The sequence below is a fragment of the Lissotriton helveticus genome, chromosome 3_1 (genome assembly GCF_964261635.1).
Source record: "Lissotriton helveticus chromosome 3_1, aLisHel1.1, whole genome shotgun sequence".
Lineage (NCBI taxonomy): Eukaryota > Metazoa > Chordata > Amphibia > Caudata > Salamandridae > Lissotriton > Lissotriton helveticus.
Window position 1 is genome coordinate 158,814,747 of NC_136061.1, and position 26,317 is coordinate 158,841,063.

At 47.9% G+C, this 26,317-nt stretch overlaps 1 protein-coding gene across 2 annotated transcripts in view; it reads right to left on the minus strand.

Moving 5' to 3' along the window:
• The window catches only part of SPNS2 (SPNS lysolipid transporter 2, sphingosine-1-phosphate), a 296,234-nt gene that overhangs the window by 37,832 nt on the left and 232,085 nt on the right, over positions 1 to 26,317 (minus strand). For both annotated transcript variants that reach the window (XM_078679449.1, XM_078679450.1), the window contains exons 10-11: positions 18,330 to 18,428; positions 9,121 to 9,284 (exon numbers count right to left, since the gene is read on the minus strand). In XM_078679449.1, the coding sequence (XP_078535575.1) occupies positions 9,121 to 9,284; positions 18,330 to 18,428 (263 nt within the window). The remainder of the gene's footprint in view (positions 1 to 9,120; positions 9,285 to 18,329; positions 18,429 to 26,317) is intronic.

Consider the following 26,317-nt stretch of genomic DNA (forward strand, 5'->3'; position numbering starts at 1 on the left):
AAGTCCTTCCGGGTTAACTCCATCACTTTCTCCTCTGGGAATTCACTAGAGTGTCATGGCTTGGATGCCAGCCCCTTCCCAGCTATTGCGACATGCAGATGGCACTTGCCGGAGCAATGTCTAAAACAGCGCAAAAATAGCCTCACTTCCTGTTTGAAGAGGTTCCGCCTCCAATACCCAACACTGTCGCCGTCACAGGTGCAGATTGCTTTCCTATCACCCCTGGACTCCTATGTACAATGATCCACGCATCTTCTGACATAGTGCAGTAATGTGTAACCCGCTCTCCTCTCTCCTATTCTGGGCTTCCTGTATCCACCTTGCTAAGTTCGCGAGTATCATTGATGTAACCTACATACGTTATTTCTGATTGCCGTGGTTACCAAGTGCTTGGAAAATCAATGTAAAGAAAATACCTTGGTGAGCCTCTCAAGTAGTAGTAATTTATTTGATCAAGAAAAAAACTGGTCATTTACAAGAATAAAAACCATCATAATACAATATATCAAAAACAATTAAATAACATTTGATAAAAACATCATGTTCCAAATAAGAGCAATTACAGTTAAGAAGTAATAACAGGTCATTTCAATAAATGCTGTTATACATGTACTAACATTAAGTTAATAAGCCTCTCAAGTGGCCCTACGCCTTCCCCAGCACCTCTCAGGGCTTCCCCACACCTCCCAGTGTCTGTAGGGATATACCTGTGTTTGTTTATAGGGGTGCACCCCAAGGTCAGCCCTGGACAGTAACCATACAGACTCCATGGGCAGGAGATGCTTCAAACAGGGGCACTGTGGTTTCACAAACTGTGGGCAACCTGGACCAGTCACTGTTTGCACTTATGCAACCCACATGTGTCGTTGTGACTGCAGGCTGTTTTGCATTAGACAACAAAGAAAGACTACAGACAGATGCTATGACGAGCCCGGATGATCGCCCGAATAACACTGAAAAAGACTATGACTATGACTTGCACAGGGCCATGGCGAAAAGACCCTAGACAATTCAAATAGCGTAATTTTTTTTACATTTTAATGCACATTAATAGTCTGAGCAAAGAGTTCACCTTTTATGTACCATTTTAAAGCCTGTACTGACAGCAACCAGCAAGTGAACAGGTGACATCTGCAAAGGATCAGCCTCGCTACAGAAAATGCCAGAGTCACAGAACTACATCATTCAAGTGTCCCTTCTCCTTGCTAACAAGCGCCAAGAAGAGACCACTGCATGTTTAATGTGAGCTACACAACTGATCACCACTATTATTTTATTATTATTATTGTTGTTATTGCATTAGTTGTGCGATGGGGCTGTGAGGAGGAATGCACTACATATACATAATGCAGTCTGGGTTTCCAACACAGGAGTGATTGAGGCAGTGAGAAGTCTGTGGCCGGCGCGACATCTATTTATGCTTCAGGGACTTGGACACCTCGGCTCTCAGCATCCCTGCAGTATTGATCTGTTTCAGGGCAGCAGTTCACGGCAGCCTCAATACACACACAGATTCCTGTCACGTGACCAGACTATTCCTGGCCATCTTCCTGGACTTCAGGAGAGGTCAGAGCTGAGTCACTGCCCGAGAGGGACCCGGCGCGCGCTGGTGCCGACTGTCTCAGCTCGTTCCCCTTGTATGTTCTACGACTACACACCAAACATGCACCAATGCTCTGTGTTTTACGTCTGCTGCATTTGAGCATGTACATATTCCCCTTCAGAGTGGACATGGTCTAAGCAAAGCCCTGTAAGGAAGTTCCCTTGTGGAGTCACCTAGTGGTGACTGGTAATTTGCCTTAAAAACCTACATGGGGAGCGCACCATTGGCGCAGTTCTTTTACCTGAGCAGTTAAAAATTGCCCAGCTGTTCCAAGACAACGCCCATTGAATGGCTGGGCCAAACTAATACTCTCATGCGTTGTACCTGCCTGTGATGGCGCATACAAGCTAAAAACGATGGAGCGGAATGTACCTCACAGTGTCTCAGAATATTGCATTCGCTATTGCACACAGACCTGCATGCCAGCCGGAACAGCTCTGTGTGATTTGTCATTGACGGCTTTGCCTCACACCGGAACAGTGTCAAAACCGGAAAGGGGCCGCGGCGTCAGCGTGCCCGAACAAGACGCACCACCACCGATGTGGCACCCAGTGCCACGACAGTGACGTGGGCAGCGGCCACCCCTAGCTGGATGGGTATCCGCATCCTAGTGTGCAGGTCTGTGGTCTGCTGGTGGGTCTTGAATGCAAACCTTACCTAGCACCTAAGGACACCAGGAGGTTAACTTGTCAAAGGATTTCCCGGGACGCAGCAGGCGGGGCTCACGTGCCCCTGAGCGCTCATTGGCCCGATTCACGAAGTCATTTTCCACGTGTAAGTTCCACTTGTGTACAGGCATTAACTTACAAGAGTGGAATATGAATTTGCGCTCATAACTCAGTTTACCCACATCATTTTACCCCCTGTAAAATGTAACATTAGGATGGAGTAAATCTGCCGTCATGGGTGTGGAGTGTGCATTCAGGGTGAGGATGCCATAGGTGTGTGCACACTGACACATGTGTGGGGCTGTAACTACTCACAAGCATTCGTAACCTGGAAAAGTTTAGAGACATACTTCTGTTACGGACAGGAGTACATCATTTCACAGTACTAGCACGAGCGGAAACATTCCAAAAATGTTTGGAGTTGTGGGAGATGTGAATTCTGCACTGGGAAAAACATAACTGGAGCAGCCACGCCTCCAGGCCGGGTGGCAGCCCCAGGCCCCCGCCTCCATGGGAATATTTACGTTACTGTTTCGCTTCTGTAACTCTAACTTGCCATTTAAAACGAAGCCGGTGATTTGTGGTCAGACGGTCTTTGTTTGCTGCTGTACACAGAAGTTTGGCCTAATTTGCCAGTTGCATGTTTTTGCAATCTGAAACAAAGTCATCTGCGGCTCGGCTCCGAAGCCTTGGCCGCTTCACAGCGCCTCGGGATGGGCAATTTATAATTTCATGCTTGGAATGGGCCTAAAATACTTTCTTTTCAACAATTTTGAACACCGGAGTTTGCTAATTGTTGGAATTAATGCTTGCTTTGCGCCTCTGTCGTCATTCGCCATCTCAGAGCGGACACATCCCGGTGACGTCACGAGGTGATAGAATGAGGGGCCTATTTATAGAACAAGAGGTGACACGGGTACCAGTGCACTGCACTGCAAGGCTTTTATTTCATCTTGTGTGTAATACACATATTATAGGTACATGTTGAGGTTATCAGAACACTTTATCGCATGTCAGTTCAGAACAGCAGGCCCATTGAAAGTCCGGGAGTGCAGGATCCATGCCAGGTTTGCAGGGCAACCACTGTGCTAATAAGTTCCATATGAGTTCTTTGTATGTCATTTTTCTTGTTTGGGGATCATGAAACTCTTACATGGATCTGGACCCACCTTGGATACCCCAAGTAAAGTAAAACATATTTACATCCTTTTCATAGCCGAAAGCATGCCAGTGAACCAGCCCTCTAGGGGCCGCATTGGCTGCACCTCCCTGCAAGGCCGCACTAGGACAAAACAAAACAAACCCAGGCTTCCTGTTCTACTCCGCCTGGTCCAGACGGCAAGGGCAAGACTTTAAATTCTGAATAGTGACCCCAACAGAGATAATTCTCCAGTGCTTTATTTGACCAGGTGGCTTCTGGTGCTCAGTACCCACACTTAATTGTCAACACTGGCACTTAGACAAACAGCGTCACCATGTGGCAGACTGCCCTAATTTGGAGATCAGCACAACATTTGTTTATTAATTCAATATGCATTACAATGTCTAAACCATGTGGCACAAGCCATTCTTCTAGCTATGGGGGCCTAGAACAGTCTGACTTGTCACACTGCTAGGTGTGTGGTGGTTAGTAGTTGTGTTGGTACTGTTACTGGCAGCTCTGGGAGAGGCACTGGATGGTGCAAGCAGCAGTGATCTCCTGAGAGGGCCCTGGCACTTATTCTTTAATTCTCACTTGAAAACCATCCTCCAGTGCATAGATGTCTGCATTATCAAGGCCCAGGGGATTCAGGGACATGTATCTGTTCTACAGCGTCCAGCCCTGAGTAGAGGGCTGCCATGATATAATAACCCAAGTCAGTGCTTCAAGAGAATAGAGAACCCGCACCTCTGTATTTCCATGTAAAACACTGACCCACGGTGACAGATGTCGCACCTCTGAAACCCATCCACCACAGAAGCTCTGTTTCACCAATCTGCAAACCCTTGACGCTGGGGAGTTAGGCTGCCTGTTCTGTTATTCTCTTTGCACACAGTCAATGTATTTAAAAGCTAGACTGGTATTGTAAGGTTGCCCAGCACAGGTTTCACGCACAGAAATATATGCCCGCCGCCTTTCCTTTGCTCCTAACTCTCTGGACCCCTCACTCTCTGGGATAAATGCCTCGAAGGTGGTGCCTCTTTGCAGCTTGTTTGCTGCTATAAAGGTTTAGGTAAACACACTGAAAGGGTTACACCTTTAGGGTTTCGCAGCTAGCCTGTAGGACAAAACACTCCCACTGATACTGTTTACCCCCGCTCTGCCGTGATAGCGCTGTGACCGTCCTGCTCCCAGCAGAAGAGGTCGCTACACACGCTGCTCCCTGCCTCGCCTGGTATCGTAGCGCTTACCGCCAGACTGCTGAGTGCCTATCTGGCCTTGCACCCACAACTGCTTTAGCCTGCATAATTATTTATTAGAGTTCGTAGCGCTAGATTGCCCCGCCTGTATATTATTATTTATTAAATTGCTGATGTAAATTAGATCGTAGCGCTTGATTGCCAAGGTGCGCTTGTACGATATTTGAACTTGTGCTGGGCTGCCTGCAGACTTATTTGTGCCTGATTGTGCCGGCGCCACTGCCATTTGCATCGCGCTATTTACAATTGTGCCCCAATCCTGTTGCGATATTGGCTTGCTGCCATTTAGTTTTTTGTTGTTGTGTTGTGCCTCCCTGCCCTGATCTCCACCCCGCTCCCGCCTCCCAGCTGATCCTCCCTCGCCCCTCCCCTTCCACTATCCACATATGACAGATGCCTACGCGCGCAGCGTTCACGCGCAGCGGTCGCGCCCTATGCGCGCCGAAGGTGCGCCAAAGGTAAGTCCGTCTACGCCCGTCCGCGCCTGGACCGCACCCAGCGCCAGCCCCCCTGGTCCACGCAAATCCCATTCCACCCGCATAACATACGACGCCGCAACCCTCTCAGCACTTTACCCCGGCCCACTCCCTAACTGCTACCAAGCCGCTCCAGGACACACCCATGGACCCTTCACCTGCCACTCCTGCAAGTTCGACTGCATCAGGACCCACACCAAATCCACAAACTCCAAACAGAGCTCCGACACTAACCACCTAAAGTGCTTACTGCTCAACACCCGCTCAGTCCACAGACACTCCATCGAGCTCTGGAACCTACTCGACACTAGATCGCCGGACGTCGCCTTCCTTACAGAAACTTGGATGAACGCCTCATCAGCCCCCGACATCGCCATAGCCATCCCGGACACCTACAAGATCATCCGAAAGGACCGCATCAACCAAACAGGAGGAGGCATCGCCATCGTCCATAAGAACACCATCCGCATCACGACCAGCTCCGACGATAACCTCGCTACCGCCGAACACCTTCACTTCCAGATTCACACCGACCCCAAAACCACACTCAGAGGCACCCTTATCTACAGACCCCCAGGACCCCGCTCTCAATTCAGTGAAGACATCGCTGACTTCATCAGCCCACATGCCATCCCATCCGAGAACTACATTCTACTGGGAGACCTCAACTTCCACCTGGACAAGAAAAACGACAACAACACCACCACCCTTCTGGACAACATGGCCAATCTCGGACTCAAACAACTCGTTGACACCCTCACCCACTCCGCCGGACACACGCTCGACCCTATCTTCACCTCCAGCAAGCACATCTCCTTCGATCACACCACAGCTCTCCACTGGACGGACCACAGCTGCGTTCACTTCCACTACAAAAAATCCACGTCCCATTACCCCCCACAACCTATTCCCCGAAGAAACTGGAACAAAATCACCACCAACCAGCTCTTCTCGTCGCTTTAACAAAACACTCCTGCCAATTCATCGGACCCAAACCAAGCAGCCACCAACCTCACACAATGGATCACCCACAGCGCAGACGAACTAGCACCCTTGAAAAACCATCTAATCAAGCCAGGGAACAAAAAAGCCCCCTGGTTCAACGATGACCCTAAGAAATCCAAGAAGCTCTGTCGGACTCTCGAGAAAACCTGGAGAAAAAACCCTACCACTGACAACCTGGCCTCCTTCAAAAGCGCCACCCGCAAACACCACCAACTCATCCGATCCACCAAGAAATCAGCATTTAAGGATCGAATTGACAACAATGCCCAAAACAGCAAGGAACTATTCAACATCGTCAAAGGCACTAACGACATCACCCCCTCCCAAGACCTCTGCGACTCTCTATCATCATTCTTCCACAACAAAATCGCCGAAATACACAACAGCTTTCAAAACCAATCCGAAGACCGGCCCACTCCACCCACCTCTGAACTAAAACCCCCCTCTAACAACCTTTGCGCCTGGAACCCAATCACCACTGAAGACACCATCCGCCTGATGAATTCCATCCACTCAGGATCGCCAACCGACCCTTGTCCCCACCACATCTTCAACAAAGCAGACTCCATCATCGCACCCCATCTCCGAGACGTAATCAACTGCTCCCTCAACTCCGCCACCTTCCCAGAAAGCTGGAAACATGCCGAACTCAGCGCCCTTCTGAAGAAACCCACGGCTGACCCAACGAACTTAAGAACTACCGCCCCATCTCGCTCCTCCCATTCCCCGCCAAAGTCATCGAGAAAGCCGTCAACAGTCAGCTCGCCGCCTTCCTAGAATCCAACAAATCCCTCGACTCCTCTCAATCAGGCCTCCGAGCCAAACACAGCACCGAAACCGCCCTCATCGCAGCAACAGATGACATCCGAACACTACTGGACAACGGAGCAACGGTTGCTCTCATCTTACTCGACCTCTCCGCAGCCTTCGACACAGTCTGTCATAGCACCCTCATACAACGCCTCAGCAACATCGGAGTACAAGGAAAGGCATTGGACTGGATAATATCGTTCCTCACCGGAAGAACCCAAAGAGTCCGCCTCCCCCCTTTCAAATCAGAGGCCACCGAAGTCATCTGCGGCGTACCACAAGGATCGTCACTCAGCCCCACCCTCTTCAACGTATACATGAGTCCCCTCGCATCCATCGCGTGCCAACACAACCTCAACATCATCTCCTACGCAGACGACACCCAGCTGATCCTCTCCCTCACAAAAGACCCAAACACCGCCAAAACCAACCTACACGAAGGAATGAAAGAAGTAGCCGAATGGATGAAGAACAGCCGTTTAAAACTAAACTCGGACAAAACAGAAGTCCTCATCTTAGGACCATCCCCCTCTGCCTGGGACAACTCATGGTGGCCACCGGCCCTCGGAACCCCACCCATACCTACGGACCACGCACGTAACCAGGGCTTCATCCTAGACTCCTCCCTCTCGATGACCAGACAAGTCAACGCCGTCTCATCATCTTGCTTCAACATCCTACGAATGCTCAAAAAAATCTTCCGTTGGATCCCCACCGAAACAAGAAAGACAGTTACCCATGCACTGGTCACAAGCCGATTGGATTACGGCAACACCCTTTACGCCGGAACCACAGCCAAACTACAGAAAAAACTCCAACGCATCCAAAACGCCTCAGCCAGGCTAATTTTGGACATCCCTCGGCAAGCTCACATTTCCGACCACCTGAAAGACCTCCATTGGCTCCCTGCCAACAAGAGAATAACGTTCCGTCTCCTCACCCACGCACACAAAGCCCTCTACGACCTAGGACCCGAATGCCTCAACACGCGTCTATCCTTCTACACCCCCTCCCGCCAACTACGATCGTCCAATCAAGCCCTCGCCGCAATCCCGCGCATCCACAGATCCACCATGGGGGGAAGATCCTTCTCCTACTTAGCGGCTAAAACCTAGAATTCTCTCCCCATTCACCTCCGCCTTACTCAGAACCACCTCTCTTTCAGAAAGCAACTAAAAACCTGGATATTCGATAAGTAAATTCACCTCCCTCCCTCAAGCGCCTTGAGACCCTTAGGGTGAGCAGTGCGCTATACAAATTTCTGAACTTGAACTTGAACTCCCAAGATGGCGGCCTGGTCGTGCCCTAAAGCCTCTCTCCTGCAGGGACAGGCCTGGGATGGTAGCTATGGCACCTGCCAGCGAGGATTTTTTTCATTTGATGAAACCTGAGGCTCAGGTTGGCACGTGCCACTCCAGACCTGCTGAGATAATGCACTTAATCCCCACAAAAAGCAGCATGCCATGCTGCACCCTGCCTGGCAGGCTTCTGGCCCGCAGAGGAACGCTACTCCGGGCTGCAGCTTGGCTAGAGCAGTCCTGTCGGGCACGGTGCCTGCCTCTGGAGAGACACTGCAGTAGCAATGTCTGAAAATATCCTTTCCCACAATAAAACAGCTGCAGTGCTATTAATGTGACATGCACTGGTGGAGGAGTAGCATATACTGGGATAACAAAAGCCACCCGCAACACCTCATAATCCCTTTTAAATCGCCATGAATTTCACTGTTCAGAGGTGAGTAACACGCTTTTTTGATTGTAACCGGTAGAAACCCACCAATGCCTGTTGTGTTCTGGGGGCTGGGCAGGGGAGAAGGGGCAAGAGGAGGCACAAACATCAGTCAGTGCAGATAATGAGAAGGCCATTGATGGCCATGTTGAGGTAGCCATTGCTGCAAACAGTTGGCCAGTGGTGCACACAGTGAGTAGGGCATTGGTGCAAACAGTGAGTTGGGTATTAGTGCACATGACAAGTTACCCTAGATGGAGAGGGTGAGTCGGCTGTTGATGAACAAGGTTACTTGGCTACTGGAAGATATGTCAAATTAGCCAATTTTGTTCATGCTGGAAGGATCTACAAAACACATTGTGAATTGGCCATAAATATAAGAGGTGTTCAGCTTGCTTGAAAACACACAGTGGTAAATGTGGCTACTTACTGCTGCTCAGCTTTTGCACGGTCCTCCAGGAAGAAGAGGGCGGTGGCTAGGAAGAACATCCCGCCCAACACGACGACGAATGGGCAAAGCATGAGGGCGTAGCCCAAACTGAGGAACTCCCAGAGCGGGGACTCGGTGGTGCTCTGTTGTATCAGGTCGGAGATCTAGAGAAAGCAAAAGGAATAGACAATCTAAGAGCCTGGGTGACACAGGGAAAAAACACTCTCACCAAGTCTTAAGACATTTCCTTACCAACCGCCTAGGGCAGCCGGTCATTACCCCCTGCCCGGAAGGCCTTGTTTGTTGACCGTTGGCGCCCATTGTGTTCCCAATCGATGGAACTCATTTCTCATTGCTGGGAGAGGCAAGACGGCAGGATGAGAAGGGAGGCCAGTGATTGTTTTTTCATGTCGGCTAGGAATTCCCAGCACATCCTCTGACCCGCCGTGGAGTACCCAAAATTCACCCCTTCATGGACTTAAATGTACCAGATTGGACAAGCATAACTACTGTTTACAGAGCTCTCTTTAGGTAACATCTGTGCTAGCTCTGATTGGCTAAGCACGTTTGCAAATACACAGTCATGATTAAGACAGACTGCAGACATTCCAAAGCAGAGCCATCAACATGGCGCCCAGTTTGACCCAGAAATCCTTTGAAGGGAGATGTGTGCATTGAAATCTCTTTGGTTTGGAAGTAAAGGCCGGATGGGAAGCTGTGAAATCGACACTTCTGTGCATCAGAACTGTCTCTGCAGGAAACAGGATGTGCACATTCTAGGAGGAAAAATGTAATTATTTGAAGTCTACCCGGAAGAGGCTGAGTTGTAATGGAAGGAGGTGCTTCACACAAAGAGCAGCACATTCATGTGATTATCCTCAGCAGAGGTGGCTGAGACAAAATGAGGAAATAATCCACATCACCCCGGACAGACACATGGAGTAATCTGAGTGCATAAGCCGGAAATGGGCAACGGACAAAATAGTGCATAATATGCTACCGCAGGCTAGTCCGAGAAGTCTTAATTCAAGAAAGCATTCTACCTAAACTGTTTACTCGAAATTTTCAAAATAAATGGCAGCGACCATAAATAAAGCATAAATACTATTAATCTTAAAAAATGGTTCTGTTTGTTGAGTTTTCTACGAGGTGTTTGTCATTAGTTTTTTTCCAAATCCTTCACTGGATGACATTTCACTTGTTTTAAATAATAAATTGCTGTTTCAGGAGTGACACTCCAAACCCTTTGCCCTCTTTTTAATGTTTTTTTCTTCCAACCCTCCTCCTACCTCGACCTTCTCTTCCTTTTTTTCCATTATTTTGGGTCAGATAAACCACTAAACTCCTTTCATATACTTTTTTAAAAGCGATTTTATATTCTCTTTGCATACTCCATCTCTTTCCACTTTTTTTGTCGGTGGTTCTATTCCATACCTAAATTCCTCCTCTTAACAACTTCCATACTGAACCTTACTCTACCTTGGTCTCCATGGGTTTCTTAATTCTTTTTTTTAAAACAGCAAATTCATATTATTATTATTATTTTTTACTGTTCTGTTCTTGGCTTTTTGTGTATTATTTGTTGAAAACAGTGTTTCTTTTAATTTATTTTCCAGGAAATCGATTACCCATTGTCTGTATTCTCAGTAGTGCAATACTATTATTTTGTTTTCCATACACTTTCCCACTGTAGACTAGAGGTGCCCAGCTGTCTACATCAGCCACACAGGTCTAAGAATGTATTTATCTTGCGTTCTAACCTGGCCTTAACTGTGGAACACACACTTTGGTGTTCTTAGCAACATACATGTGCTTGAGTAAATCTCTTCTGTAACTACGCCAAGCCGCTTGCCATAAAGTTGTATCAATCGTTGAACTGCATTCAGTGTTTTTTTGTGCGGACAGGGAACCCACAGAACATTCAGTACTTTAAATAAAAGTATTTCACTGCCAGCTTCTGGCTCATAAACGCTGGTACTACTTAGTGAAATAAAGAGGTGTCGGTACTCGAATCCCGCCCATTAAAGACATGTGCAGGCCTGTGACAGTGGCAGAAATGTGAAGTAACCAGGGGGGATATTTATAGAAGGCTTGCGTTGCGTTTGCACCACACAATGTGGTAGATGCGCAACACAAACCTCCAAGTCAAATGTAAGTATCCAGAGTGGCCTCATAAATCTAGAGTAGGTCAACGCAGCGAAAATCGCTGCGTTGAGCTACTCTGCTCTGGGTAGGCATTCTATGGGCGTTGCGGTGGGTGTTCCCACGCAACTCCCATGGATTTTGACCTATTCCCAGATTTACAAGGACTTGTAACCTGGAAATGTGGCAAAATCTTATGCCTTCCCAGGAGAGTGTAATGAGGAGAAACATTGTTATTTCTCCTTGTTTTTACCTCTTTCTGAATGTGCTACGTTCTGCAGCACACATAGAAAGGAGAAAAAGCCTCTCAGGATTGTTTTTGTGCAGGAAAGTGACCCTTCCTGTGCAAAAACAATCCTGCATGCAAGGCAGGCACCCTTGGACCATGGTGCAAGGGTGCATACGTTGGTGCGAGGCAGCCCATTGTGCACCAGCGCAGGGGGGAAATTCAGGAATGTGCCGTATGCCTTAAATACGGCGCAATCCTGCCATTACGCAGTGACGCAGTGCAGCTGCGAACCAAAGTGACTACAACAGACACCACCACCAAAAAGCTGGTGCTAAGAAAGTGCAAATACATGTAGAAAACATGATATGATGTTGTTGTCAGGAGCTAGTACCCATCTATGAGCACAAAACTCTAAATCCAGCGGCCAAACCGTGTGGTAATGTTGTTACTACAGTGGGTTGTAACCCCTGAATTTACTGCAGGCTTTTAAATGAGTCATGGTGGAAGTCACCTGGCACAACTCGGTGACTGATGATTCTAATATTATCCTTCAGGCCAATTTTTCAATTATTTTTCCTGCTGAACAGTACAGCAGCACCTAAGGTGAGCTGTAGGCTTCAGAACAGAGGGTGCCAGTGGAAAGGCCTCAGCAGCTAAGTGTGATGGATGAACGTAAGTGTTTTTAAGGCTGAACTTGTTAGACACACTTTTTGAACAGATGGTGTGCTGCTGACAGCAGACGACATGGCGGAAGATACAGATGCTACTTTGTTACATTAATAGCCCACAAGTGTACACATTACCATGTATCAGCACTAGCATTTAATCTGATGACTTTTAAGGTAACATTTTCAGATTTTTAGACTGCATACGACTACTACTGTAGCAGTGACTTGCATTGCAGGACCGTCCAAGGCCATACAAAACAGATTCACAACCCTTCGAAGTTAGGTTATATTAGATTATCAGCACCTGTATAGTGTATTTATACTATTTTCACAACTGTGTAATGCTTTTGCCGTCTTGGCGGCCACTGCGCATTTTTGTAAGAGTTTCAATTTTGGGGGGAATAATGATGTCATGTATTGTTAGTGAATTGAAGATCAGACACTTTATAGTTTCATGATAGTGAAACAGGTGCATCGGTGATCGTGCTCTTTTATTCTCACAGCCATGGTGAATATTGGTCCATTGCCCGGCCAGAATAGTTAGTCCTGTGGACAGGCATTGATTGCCAGGTGCAATGTGTTGTAGGCGTGTATATGGCATGGTTTAGGTGGCTACTTTGATAGTGTGATGAGCATGGTGTGCTTCTGGTGAGGCACCAAGAATAGCCAACTGCATGGCTTTGGTGACACAATGTGCGCGTGTTGCTCCTGGGATGTTTGTCTACTGGGTTCTGTTAGATGTTTGTTGTGTGAGGACAATATCTACTGGCCAAATGTGGTTGATTGTTATAAGGAGAGTGGTGTTCTGTTGAAGCACCGTTTCTTGGCATAGCTTTGGCGAAACATGGTGCATTTGCAGCCCATGGGATGTTTGACTGATGCGTCCTGGTGGTTGTTTGTTTCCTGGGGACAAGATCAACAAGACGCGTCCTGTTGAGGCACCATCGCTTGGCCAAATGAATAGGGTTGGTTGCCTAGTGTGAAAGGACCAGCATTCCTTTGGTGGTTGTACGCATTGGACTGTATATGTCTCTCCACTGCCTGCGATTCTGCAATGATTTCATACATAAAAGACGATAAAGTGATTAAGAAATAAGGGAAAGTGTCGATTAAAGATAATGTTTCCCCCAACCCATTTTCCAACAGTAGACTCATTTGGTGACTGTCCGTTGACTGAGTCGGAAGATGAAACCTGTATTCTTTGGTTAAATAAAACCTCCCCTGATAAGGGAGGCATCACTATAATCTGCAATGATGTGTTGAAGACGAGAGAAGAAGAATTTGTAAATTGAAAAAAATATCAAACAAGCACTGGTAAAGACAATTGCTCCGCCTCTAAAGTGTTACATGCGCAGGGTTGGCGAGGGTATGCCAGCTGGAGCGTACAGGGCTACAGTTGTAAAGTAGTTTCTCCTGCAGTTCAATGCAAGCACTTGAGTGGAGGCGGAAGGATACATCCACACTGCCAGCAGCATTAGGTGAGAGATGAATTATCCATTGGGCTGATCTAAGACATGACCGACAATGTTTGTAGCCAATCGCTAAAGGGGCTAGTTGAAGAAAGCCAAAAGGGCAGATCTAATACTCATTCTATGCTTATTGTTAGCAAACAGACTGTTTGGCAGCTGCACTGTTAAAACCTAGACCTAAAAATAAGGTCATGTACTGGGATGAAACATTGGCCACTCAGCCTGACTCTCAGGTAGAGCTGGAGTGAATTGTAAAACCCATATTTGCGAATTGTAAATACCCGTCCACCCAGAGTTGGTGGAATACTGTAGATCTGAACAGATGGATGCTCTCTGGGCTCGTGCCACGGATGCCCTTGGCCTACCGACATATCTAGTGAGACACTGGTCACAGGGGATTGGTTGCCTATGGGGCCTGAAGGCCACTGGGCCTCCGTTGAATGTGACCCGCAACTTCAAAAGTAATCTGTGCATATCATGGTGTTCTCTGAAAAATGTGACAGCAAAGCAATGAATAAATAAAACATTAGCATTTTATTTATTCAGTGGCTTGCAGCACAAAAGAAGAGCAATTTGTCTTGAGGATAGCTAACGGGCACTTGGGAGGAAGGTGGTTGTCGGAACAGTGGCGGCTCCTCCGCTATGGCAGAGGCGCGTTGGCCCGCTCATTTAAGCAATGTAAATAAAGGAAAAATACAATGATAATAACTCTATGTTATAATTTTCTTTTTTCCTGCTGTGGCAGCTTTGCAGGTGGGGTGTGGCTGTTCTGTCTGCTGACAGAAGAGCGGTAGGCACTCTGTAAGTGTGCATGAATGTTTGGCCGCACTTTGCATGTTCTCCACCCAGGCTGCATCACAGCCTGGGTGGAGAACATGCCCAGGCTCCAAGTCCCCGTCTGAGCAACGAACAACGGTGCTCAGACCAATCACAACTCTGCATTGCAGTGTTGTGATTGGCTTAGGAGAGAAGAAGATGCTAGATGGACGACGAGGAGGGGCGAGGAGGTAAGTGTGATTTCTTTTTCTTTACCCGATACACCCCACCACCTCCTCCCCCCCCCAGTCATGATCCGTACGAGCCACTACCGGGTTGGAAGGCTAAGAGACATCAACATAAGTGCAGAAGGTAATCTTGAAATAGAACATGGCCATTCTGGACCTAAAGCACATAACTACTAAACAGTGTGAGACAAGGAAATTTGAAAAATGAAAGGATGATGATGGTGGCTTATACCCCATTCAAAAACATGGCTACGGACAACAACAACAAAAAAAATTAGAGGTAAAAAGAAGTGAAAATATGGTGGCTTTTGCACGACCATGAAGATTTTCATGGTGAATCGTAGGTCGTGAATGATGTAGGTTATGTGGGACTTATTTGAGCCTCTGAGCTTCCGCTTTCTACATTAACCAGGCACATGGTGGAGGCTGCGATTCGAATGAAGGTCTAATACCCACCCAGAGGCTTGCGATGGTTAAAGGACCGCCCTAGCATGTAGGCTGCGGGTTCTAATCCGAGGCCATTAAACAGGGAAATTGCTACCAATTTTGATCGGATGATATTTGTGGTAGCAGCATGATGCCCGGGTCACCGACTTGCACATTGTCGGACTTGCTCTGCAGTTGCTGCATTTCATCGGTTCCAGGTGGTTGTAACCTGGCCTCCTTCCCCTGCGTCCCCTTGTTTGCCGTACAGCGCTGCTCGGTGGCACCAAATTATAAGGATGTTTGCCCCAAAGCTTTCTTGCCCTCACACTAACACCCCTGGGAACCTTGTGGCCTGCAAGATTGACGTTCTTCATTACTTGTCTGAGAATTGGTTGCCGCGTGCTTTCTTCCACTCCTGCGCATGTCTATCCGTGGCCAGAATTCAGGCTGTGTCCACATCACTCTGCTACTGTCATGCATGAAGGTTTTTTTTCCTTTTAAATAATACAAAGGGTGCTGTCACAAAGCCCCGAGGATGAAGTATAAATCCATTCCTTGATGCTCAAGCGCGTTCTCCGGGGAGGCCTATGAGCGTGGCTACCAAGATGCGAGCTTCTATTGATGTAATAGCCCTTCAGGCTTCTTATTAAGGAGCACCTGGTCCAGTGGAACACTAAACAAACCCTGAACCAGGAGGTATATGTGAAGCAGGACAGCTCGACAACAGGGTTCGCGAGCGCATCTTGCAGTGGTGCACCGCCAGCACCCACCGCGTACTTTACAGAATAAAAATAGCTGAAAATGCAATGGCTTGATGCCAGGCACAAAATGTCTGCCGGGGCACTGAGGCTGTCAGCAGTTCTTAACAGATGGCAAAGGGAAACGATTCAGAACCCCCTACAGGGAACAGAACTGCTAAATTACTACCTCCGCTTCGGTAACGCGTGCCAGGAGAGCGAAGTGAAATCCAGACGAGTCCCATAAACTGTGCAATTTCACAGCGATAGAGGCAAAATGTGATACGAACATGGATGCTGTTGGCCTATGAGAAGATACTTGAGAAAAGCCCATGATCAGCCACCAAGAGGCACCAGGACGGGGCCGAGCCTTGATGGATCAGAACCATCGAGTCCAGGCTTTGCCGAGAAGCTGGTAGAAGAATGGGTGGCCCCCACTCAGTAAGGGAGATCTGTCCCAGGTAAAACACCCAACGTGAACAGAATACAGAGTGACTTAAGAAAATTTAGCAAAGTTCTCAGACAGGTGGCAACTGACAGAACACCCTCTATCAGTGATCTTCAAACTAAGGGAGCATCAAAGGAGGTCCAGAAAGGTAGCAGTGAAACAAGTATACTGGACAGTTCTCACATTGATATTACTACATGTTCGCTTCATCGAATTGGGTGGGTTTGATAACCCATTTTGATGGAGAACAGCGATAAAGGCCATTGGACTGTAGGGGAAATAGGGAAATCCCATATTTGTTTATTCGTTTGAATGACAGGTGGTTCTGGGACACAGTCAGTTGCTCGTCTGGTGGGACAGACGCATGACTCACTTTACCCCTTAAAGGCCTTTTGGATAATCTGTGTGTCTAAAAGCCTGGCTCCTTTATGTCTCGGTAATGCTTCAGGGCTACCATGTGCAAAGTCATGCACCAGGGTGTAGAAATAAAAGAACAGGGGCACCAAAGCCCAGTGTACAGGAGAGCATCTGTAGCTCATCTTGTTGAATGGCCTCAGAGCTGATAAGCAATGTCAGGGGTGGCTCATGGTCAGGGGCGGGTCATGGTGGCCCTGGACAGGGAGTGTAGGTAGGGGACCCCGGAAGAGGGGGTCCGGGCGAGGCGGAGCGCGGAGGCCAGTAAAGAGGGGGGGGTCAGGGTGTTTAGAAGTGGAACAGGCCGCCAAATCCCTACCAGGGGCCACCACGCAAATATGTATCCATCCTCAGAGGATTATTATATTAAGGATATATATTGGTGTGGTGGCCCCTGGGGTTTGGTGGCCCTGTGCAGGTGCACAGCTTGCACATGCCTAAGGCCGGCCCTGGCAATGTGATGCTGTTATGGCAAGCAAGAAGTATGGTGTGGTACCCAGGGAGCGGGATAACCAGCAGAAGAGACAACTTATGTTAACAACTGCACTCACGAGTTGGGTCTAGTTCTGTGGGCTTCATCTGAAGTGTTTTGTCCAGTTTTTGGGTCCATTTCTAGTGCATTGATTGTAGCTCTGCAGGAATCCTCTGGTGCTCTGTGCATCTTTGTGGAGACCATAATTTGTGCCATTCTGTCTAGTTTTGGAGGCTTCATCTGGAATATTGTGTCCAGCTTTTGGGGTCTCACTTTAAATCAGGTACATAGCACTTTACTCTGCAGGTAGTGACCGGGTGGGACAAACAGTTAGAGCCTTCCAGCACCTAGGGCCCGATTTACAGAACTAACTTAAGACAAAATCCTAAACTTACTACCATTTTGGTAGTCACAGAAGACACTTACTCATTTTGGTATTCACAGAAGACACTTACTCATTTCGGTATTCACAGAAGTTAGGAGTCCTAACTTTAGGACTCCTAAATGCATTCTATGAATACCTAAAGTCTTAAAATGAGGATTTTTCTCAATTTAGTAGTAGCAAAGTTAGGACTCCTAACTTTAGGACTCCTAAATGCCTTCGGTGAATACCGAAAGTCTTAAAATTGGCATTTTTTTCAGTTTAGTAGTAGTAAAGTTAGGACTCTTAACTTTAGGACTCCTAAATGCCTTCTGTGAATACCTAAAGTCTTAAAATTAGGATTTTTCTCAATTTAGTAGTAGTAAAGTTAGGACTCCTAACTTTAGGACTCCTAAATGCCTTCGGTGAATACCGAAAGTCTTAAAATGAGGATTTTTCTCAATTTAGTTGTAGTAAAGTTAGTAACTTTGCTACTACTAAATTGAGAAAAACCCTCATTTTAAGACTTTCGGTATTCACAGAAGGCATTTAGGAGTCCTAAAGTTAGGACTCCTAACTTCTGTGAATACTGAAATGAGTAAGTGTCTTCTGTGAATACCGAAATGAGTAAGTGCCTTCTGTGAATACCAAAATGGTAGTAAGTTTAGGATTTTGTCTTAAGTTAGTTCTGTGAATCGGGCCCCTAGTCTTTGATAGAGCCATTTGAGCAAGGACCACAGCCGAGATTAAATACAGGATTTAGCTAAAATCAAGACACAGCTGCCACCTTGGATACTGAGGTTTCCATTAGTGATGAAGGTATATGTTTTTAGACTTACAAATCCAATCAGGTACGGGCTGCCAGCGTCCCCCAACAAGTGCGAAGCAAAACTCTGCAGTGCCACCGCCGTCGCTCGTCGCGTAGGGATGACCACGTACTGCAAAAGAAAAAAACAAGGACATGAGAGGCAGTGACGGACTGGCACCACTCGTTCATTGTAATGCGAGTTACACCTCTAACCAGTAACATTCCACGGAATGTAGGTTTTTACTGCCTCTGCACCTGTGGTAAACAAAATCTCTGCCGCAGTGGTGTGAAGGAAGGGCCGTTTTCCCATTTACCACTGAATGTGTATTTCTGTTGTTAAGTACATCAGTAAATGCGATGTCCCTTTTCTGTTTCTATTTCACACACATACACACACTGTATTTTCCACTTACAGACTATAGTTTCTGATCACGTGGTGTTCCGCATTCCTCACATTTGTCAAACATTCAATGTGCACACCAACAATCTATTGCCCACTTCTGAGTGGATCTGGGATTGTTATTTTAAGGACATTTTAGGATATTTTTGACAATACCCTACCCTACTGTACCCCATCGTGTAATACCCTAACCCTACCTTATCACAGCATACTGTACCGTACCATACAATACCCTACCAAACCATGCCATACCAAACTGTATCATAGCCTACGTACTATACTGTACGGTCAGTACCGTAAAGGTAGATGACCCTGTAATGCGGCTGATGCAGTGTGGAAGTGCAGGCATGGGTGTCTCCCATGCTTCCATGGGCTTGCAATTGTAGGCGCCTTGAGATGAAGGCTCTCCAACCAGGCACATGCAATATCTGTAGGCTGAACGCGCCCAGGTTATCGACTCCCTATTATAATCTGACACACATTTGTCCATATTTGCTCTTGACCCCTATCACAGCTCAAAGATTGGCTGTAGGTACTAGTTAGTAGGAGGCCTCTACAAATGATATATTCCTGACATAGGTGCATCCTGGAGATGTGTCGCGTCCTTATGCGAGATGCTGGAGGCCTTCAAAGATCTTCTCCTCTCCATTGCCTGTAAACAGCCGCCATGTTTACCAGCGATGAACAGCACGAGAGTTCAGCGTGGGTTTCGCGTGAACAGTTGCGTCTTCATGCCAGAAAAGGGCTTAATTCAAACCATGCGCGGTGGTTATATGGTACTCCACACAGGGAGAGGGACAGCCTGGATTGGCAGCCACACCGCTGCATGTGGGCACGCGTGGGCCGCTCTTGGCAAGCTGCAAGCACGCTGACGAGCTGGCCCATGGCTTATAGGATGTGTGGGGAGGGCGATGAGCCCGAGCTGGTGAACCTCATGTCTTGAAATAGAGTCGCAATGACGGTGGTTATATTAGTGAAATTCCAGGAAGTGCACTGAAGGGAAGGGCGTGCCAGCCTGCCTCGGTTTGACCTTCAGCGAGTAGTGGCTGGAGAGTCGGCCAATGGCTGCCTACGTGGGGGGGGACAGTAAAAGACATGCACTAGTGTTTATCTAAACCATTGCAAAAAGCAATCTCATTGTTCCAAAAATGATGTTGCCTTTTGCGTGTCAACTGCACACAATGGGCCGTGCCGCCAGCCGGGCACTCTAAGCGGCACGCAGGTCACTTGGAAACAATGTGGTAAGGTTGGCCTTGGTGTCATGTCTGACTGCCCGGAATAAGAAGCATATTCTGCTCTGGCATCCAGTGGAAAAACAAGGGGATACATTAAACAATGGAAAGGAATGTTTTATATATAGAGGCCAAGCAGGACAAAGACACCGGGGACGCAGTACGTGCTAAGACCTAGTACTTGGCACATGTTTACATTTTGGATTTTATGCAAATAGGTCTCCTGGGAACTTGACAAAAAATCCTACAATTTGAGGGCCTATTTCGGGGTATTTGTGCTCGGCCGCAGAAAGAAGAATTACAGTTTACGGTGAAATGTCCCATTTCGAGAAGGGTTTATTTCATGGCCCCTTTGCTCAGGCAGGGTTTAGAACAACACACAAATAAACGCTTGTGTAACCGGGACCTCATTAATAGAACACTCTTTCCCTGGGGGTGCAGTGCATTTCTGGGTATAAAAGGTGAGGGTTCTTACCTGTGGCTTTCCCCTTGGTACCCCTGGCACTCCCCTGTACCCCTGGACTCAAGGATATTCAAGGCAGCAGATGGAACAGTAATTAAACCGAAATCGAAAAGTCTACAGTCCCCACTCCTTGCCCCCAGAAGTGACCAGCTTTTGAAAATCGGGGCATTCCACAAACATAGAAGTAGGACTTGCATCGACAGTGGAGGCGGCAGGGCCGGACTGGGAACTAAAACCGGCCCTGGCAAATTGCTCAGCAGGTCCCCCGGGGGTTGGGGTGCGGCCGAGCAGGGGGCCGGTTCCCATCGATTTTGTTACAGGGGCCAATATGCTGCAAAAACGGCCCTCTAACAAAACGGCCCTAAGGGGCTCAAAACCGGCCCCCACCCTGGTGGCCCACTGGGAAAATGCCTGGTGCCTACTATGTCCAGTCGGCCCTGGTGGGTTCCCAGATAGACTTTAAGTAAGTGGCTGTGCACTGCTGGGTTAATTCAATAGTGTGTAATGTTTTATCGTGCTCCTAGGATAACTCCCCGCTCAGGAGTATGAAGTCAAAACAAAGAAGATAGCACCGACACGGGCTATTTTACATTTCTCCTTGATGAATTGATCACCACAAAACTTCCAATGCATTTCGGCAATAAGCCTTCATCGGGGAAGTCGTATGTCTAAAGTGGTAGCTTCCACGGAACGATCAATTCATCAAGGAGAAATGTATTTCTATGAGTACATGAATAAGCTTTGATCCATATGGAAGTATGAATAAAATACTTTGGATATAGAAAACAAATGGTTTCAACAAACTATTTCATTTTCGAATGTCGACTGGAGTCTCCAGTTCATAAATCAGTGCCCTAAGAGACACCCACACAGCCCGTGTCGGTGCTATCTTCTTTGGGTTCCCAGATAGCCCATAGCACCAATAGACTACACCTGTGACAACTACACAAATACACATAGCATGGCATAAAATGCTAAGATTTATGTGGATGGTGTTTTAGCATGTTCCCTAAGGTGTCGCATGTTCCTCTGTCTTTACGATGTGTGAAGCTGGAGCTATTTTAAGAAGCCTTTGATGAGAAAGTCATTTGATGTTCGTGCACAGCGAAGAGTTTCATTGCTAAGTGTCATCATAAAACCTGGATTTAAGACTCTGTTACACAAGATAGACTTTTACGGCTCCATTGGGGACTTCCGGTGTGCACGTGCACATGTAACTCACTGCTGTCATTGTTAAGGTAACAACCATTTTGATTTGCATAAGGTTAATTTAAGGATTTCTATCATTAAAAACTGAGACAGAATCCACAATTATCAAGGTGCAGTTCGGATTAGAAATTTCTTTGAAAGTTACAATATCCTCCACAGGTGAAGCCAATGTCAAATCAATGGTTAATGGTTGGGTTAGTTTGAAGTTCTGGTTAACAGCCAAGACATGCTAGCTTTAAATTCTGGTTCACATTCAGGTTAGCTTGAGGGTCTGCTCAGCAGTAAGCCAGGTCCGCCTGTAGTTTTGATGAACAGTCAACATAGGTTAGCTTGAAGCTCTGGTTAACCGTAAAACAGGTCAGGCTGAGGTTCTAGTTAACAGTTTGACAGGTTAGCTTGATGTTGTGGTTAATAGAAAGACAAATCAACTTGAAGTTCTGATTAACAGCAAGACAGATTGTTATGTTATATTAAATTGTATAGCGCAGGTGTGTAGGTTTGTGGTCTCAAGGTGCTTGTACCAAGTGGCAGGTCTACAGCTTCTTGAGGAACTCAAGAAGTGAGGAGGAGGCTCTGATGTGTTGAGGGAGGTCGCTCCATGTCTTGGGTGTGCGGTAGGAGCACGAGCGACCTCCAGTTTTGATTTTGCGGATGCTGGAGTGTGTGCGACTGAGAGTGAGGCAGACCGTAGGTGTCTGGCAGGTTGGTTAAAGTCCATGCTGCTGTTCAGGTATTCTGGCCCGGCGTTGTGTAGGGCTTTGAAGTTCTGGTTAACAGTTAGACAGGTTAGCTTGAAGTTTAGACTGAAGTGATGGCCGTAAGCGAGACTAGAAGATTTGGATTATGTAACTCTGAAGTTCTCGCAGCTTGAGTGGTATTCAGGACTCGGTCTAGAGTAAAAATGTGTTCTATGTGAAGGGTCGAAACCAGGACTGTGGTTAGACTGGAAACCATTTCTTAGGTTAAAGTGGAACTTTCTGCTAGTGCTAGGTTTAAAGGGAGGAAAGAGTTACATATGGAACCCTGGAGTAATGGTCGGAACTAGGAGGGGAAGCTAAAGACGAGGTTCTGGTGGAAGATAGATTTAGAGGTGGGTTGGAGACTATTAATGGAACTAAGGTGGGTGGTAGGACATGAGTTGGATTCAAAGATAGAACAGGAATTATGGTGGAGACAACGGCAGGAGGTGGTCGTTCAGTGAACTCATTCTTCCACTGCAGGAATCTATGTTTTTCCTCATTGTCACAAACATTTCCTGGTGGGTTAACTTTGCCTTTCATCCTTCTGAGGTTGATAAAATGCATATTTCTGAATTGGGTATTCAGCTCCAAGATACCCTTTGGTTGTGAGCTTGCACTTTACAAATACATAGGTTATGCTACATTAGGTGCATTACAAGGACCAGGGACAGGGTGAAGCATGGACTGGAAGTAGAGTAGTCCAAGAACTCAATCTGGGGGAAAGCTAGTGTTGGAAGTATGTGGAAACTAGACTTCTGTTAGGGTGGAGGTAAGGTTGAAGGAGAGGTAGAGTCTGTGGGTGGGAATAGGGTGGAAAATAGGTTAGGAAGTAGGAGAAAAGCTAGTTGTGAGATATGACAGACGTTAGACCTCAAGACAAGGGATAAGCTTGGACTGAAAGTAGGGAGAAGTTATAGCCTGAGGGAGAGCAGATTCTTTGAGTGGTAGCAGGAAAAAACTTACAGCTCAAGGTAGGATGGAAGTTTGCACTGTAGGCCGAGCGAAGTTAGATCTGGAGATTAAACGAAAGCAGTGTCTAATGGTAGAGTGGAAACCCGGACAGGAGGCCTCCAGGAGGAGCAGTGGAAGATGGGTGGAAACTGGGACTGCAGTAAGGGTGGAAGCTTGCACTGCACATAGGGTCTATGCAAAGAGTGGGAACAACCATTTCTACTTTGGCACTCACAGGGGGTATTCTAAAAGGGTTACTTACCCAGCCTTCACCACTGCTCAAGGTATTGAGCAGAAACAACTCTTATCTTCGCAGTTCCAGAACACTGTACTGGACTCAGCCATTCTTCCTTCTCTGTTCCACAAGATGTTGTATGGAAGAATCTAATCATACTTTGGGGTATTCTATTAGAATGACCCATCAGTGCTGTGTGCCATCAGAGACCACAGGCTCCCCTCTTCCCCAGGCCCAGCTTGGGACGTCAGGTGAAGGAATCTCTTATGATGTGTCTCACAGAGGCCGCTCTTACCTGTGAGCCTGTGCAGACGCTGAGATCCTACACCATGGTAACTCCTCAACAACGTGGTCTACACTGCTGTCTGGCTGCACCAGGGTACAGATTGCAGTTCCAGACGTTGCCGTGCAGATGAGGTGGGACTATATCGCAATATCTCATTCAATTCCCCACCCCTTCGTGACGGGTCACAGCGCTGATGCACCGGCTGTGGGATCTCCAGCGGAACCGCTGATGTCTGACATACGACTGATGAAGACGGGCATCGGTGCGGAGGAACAAGAGGTTCTCTTTACCCCGCCCGGTATCACCAACAATCGACCACTGGCATTCGAGAATGTTTTTTTATGATGTCTGCTTGGGGTTTAAGATATATTGTGACATCACCCACCGGATGGCCCCTTTAAAGTCTAATTCCAGAGCTAGCACAGGCCGAGGTGAGGTTTGCACCACCTTGCACTTTGCTTTCAGTGAACAGCTCCAATGCACTGTGCATACCTGTCTTTAGTCTGATTATAAAAGGTCCTTGTGTGGTTGGTACTGGCAGGGGTGTACCATAGCAACGATGAGCGTCATGAATTCCACCAGGATAGTTCTGAGAACCCTGGAATGGCCAGCCCTCCTTAAATAGGTGAGATGGCTCAGAGAGTTAAAGCACAACTTGATATCCGCTATGATACGTGTTTGGATCATGGCCAGGTCAGTAAACTGAGTGCTATTAAACTCAGTTACAACTGTTATTTACAGCGCTTAGAAACTGCATAAGGCACTATGATGCACGACATAAAATATTACTTTCAGCTCCTAGGAGATTCGAATCCAGAAAGAATCTGTAGGTGCGGGGGTGTATCCGAAAGCAAGGAGTTCTATTAAAAGGTAATGATAGTACCTGACCAGGTGAACCCGCCAACCACATGGCGTGCAGACGTGCACACACACACGTACCGCAGTCTAGTGTGGACACAGTGATGTGGCATTTTCTGTCCAAGCAAAGGAGCAAACAGGAGCCTTGTCCACCACGGCGTGGTCAGACCACCCTGCCCGGAGACCACAGTACATAGTGGACAGCCTTTGAGGGGACGGCCTGTCCTGTTTGAGGTGGGGTGGGGTGTGGTAGGTCGGTGGTCGGGGCCTCACTTGTGGGCCGGGGCTCCTGACAGACACCTCTGTGCTCCCTGAAGCATCTCTTCATCCCTCTGTGACTCACGGGGCAGCGGTGGAAACGGCGAGGTTACCGCATAACTTGCTTCCAACTACTGAGTGCCTTTATTAATAGGACGTGTGGTAAACCGCACAGGAGCGCCTTGAAATACCTGCTTCATGGCACGCTCCTGTAACACCCTCCTAAAATACCACTCTGCGGCTACCCTAGGTGTGACGGACCGCGCTGCTGGAAATACGACAGCACACAACCCGCCGTGCTGTCCAAAGCAAGCAAAGCACCGGCTGTCAGGGGGGAGTGCGGCGGCGTCTTCACTTCCCGCAGGAAGATGGCGCCAGCCCGGGGAGACACTGGCATGAACCAACGGCGCGCGCCGCGGGGGGAGCTCTGCGCACAGCATCAGGCTCCCCTCACTGATGAGGCTGCAGTGTGGACGCAGCAGCGCCTGACGGCAGACGAGGATGCCCTCAGCCCTGGTGGAAGCAAGAGAAAGGGCCAATTTGACTTCTGCTGGGGTAGGCATATACATCAATTATCAGGGTTCAATTGGGCCCTCAGGGCTGTGGACCCCGGTGGCACTGCACCTGCTGCATTAACGGTAGGTCCTCTCTGGAACCTCAGGTAAACTAATATGCTTCTGGCACACACTGAATCAGGCTTTGAATATTAGACGAGGGACTACACTCCAGGCGCGGAAGGATGCTGTACTACGGGTCATGTTGGGGTAGCCTGGTCCAGCCTCGGTGGTTAGGGATTTGCTTTATGTTAAAGGACATGAGACTAGGGCACAAGTCCTAAAAAAAGAAGTGGGGGGACGCTGATGCCATGACAGGAAGTGACGTCACGAAAGGTGGCTTGCACCCTCAGACTCATTGCCTCCCCTCGCTCACCCCTTAGATGCGATTGCATCAGAGAAGCCAGCGCTTGAGCAGCTTTCTGAATGGGCTCCAATCTCGCCCCAGAGAGGCCAGAGAGTGAATGTGTGGCTCCATTTGCTCCAGTTATCCAGCTCCCGGTAAAATAAGTGGGGGGCCGCCGTCCACCCGCGTGGTACCTCGACTCGAGCACTGCATGAGACTGATGCTACAGGAAGGCAACACTAGGCTCAGGGGCGGCTCAAGGCTCATGGCGGCCCTGGGCAGGGAGCGTAGGTAGGGGGCCCCGGAAGAGGGGGTCCGGCCGGGGTGGAGCGGAGCGCGGAGGCCAGTGAAGAGGGGGGGGGTCAGGGTGTTTGGAAGTGGAACATAGCCGGAGACCACCAAATCCCTGCCAGGGGCCCCCATGCAAATATGTATCCATCCTCAGAGGATTATTATATTAAGGATATATCAGGGCTCGAGTCGGGGT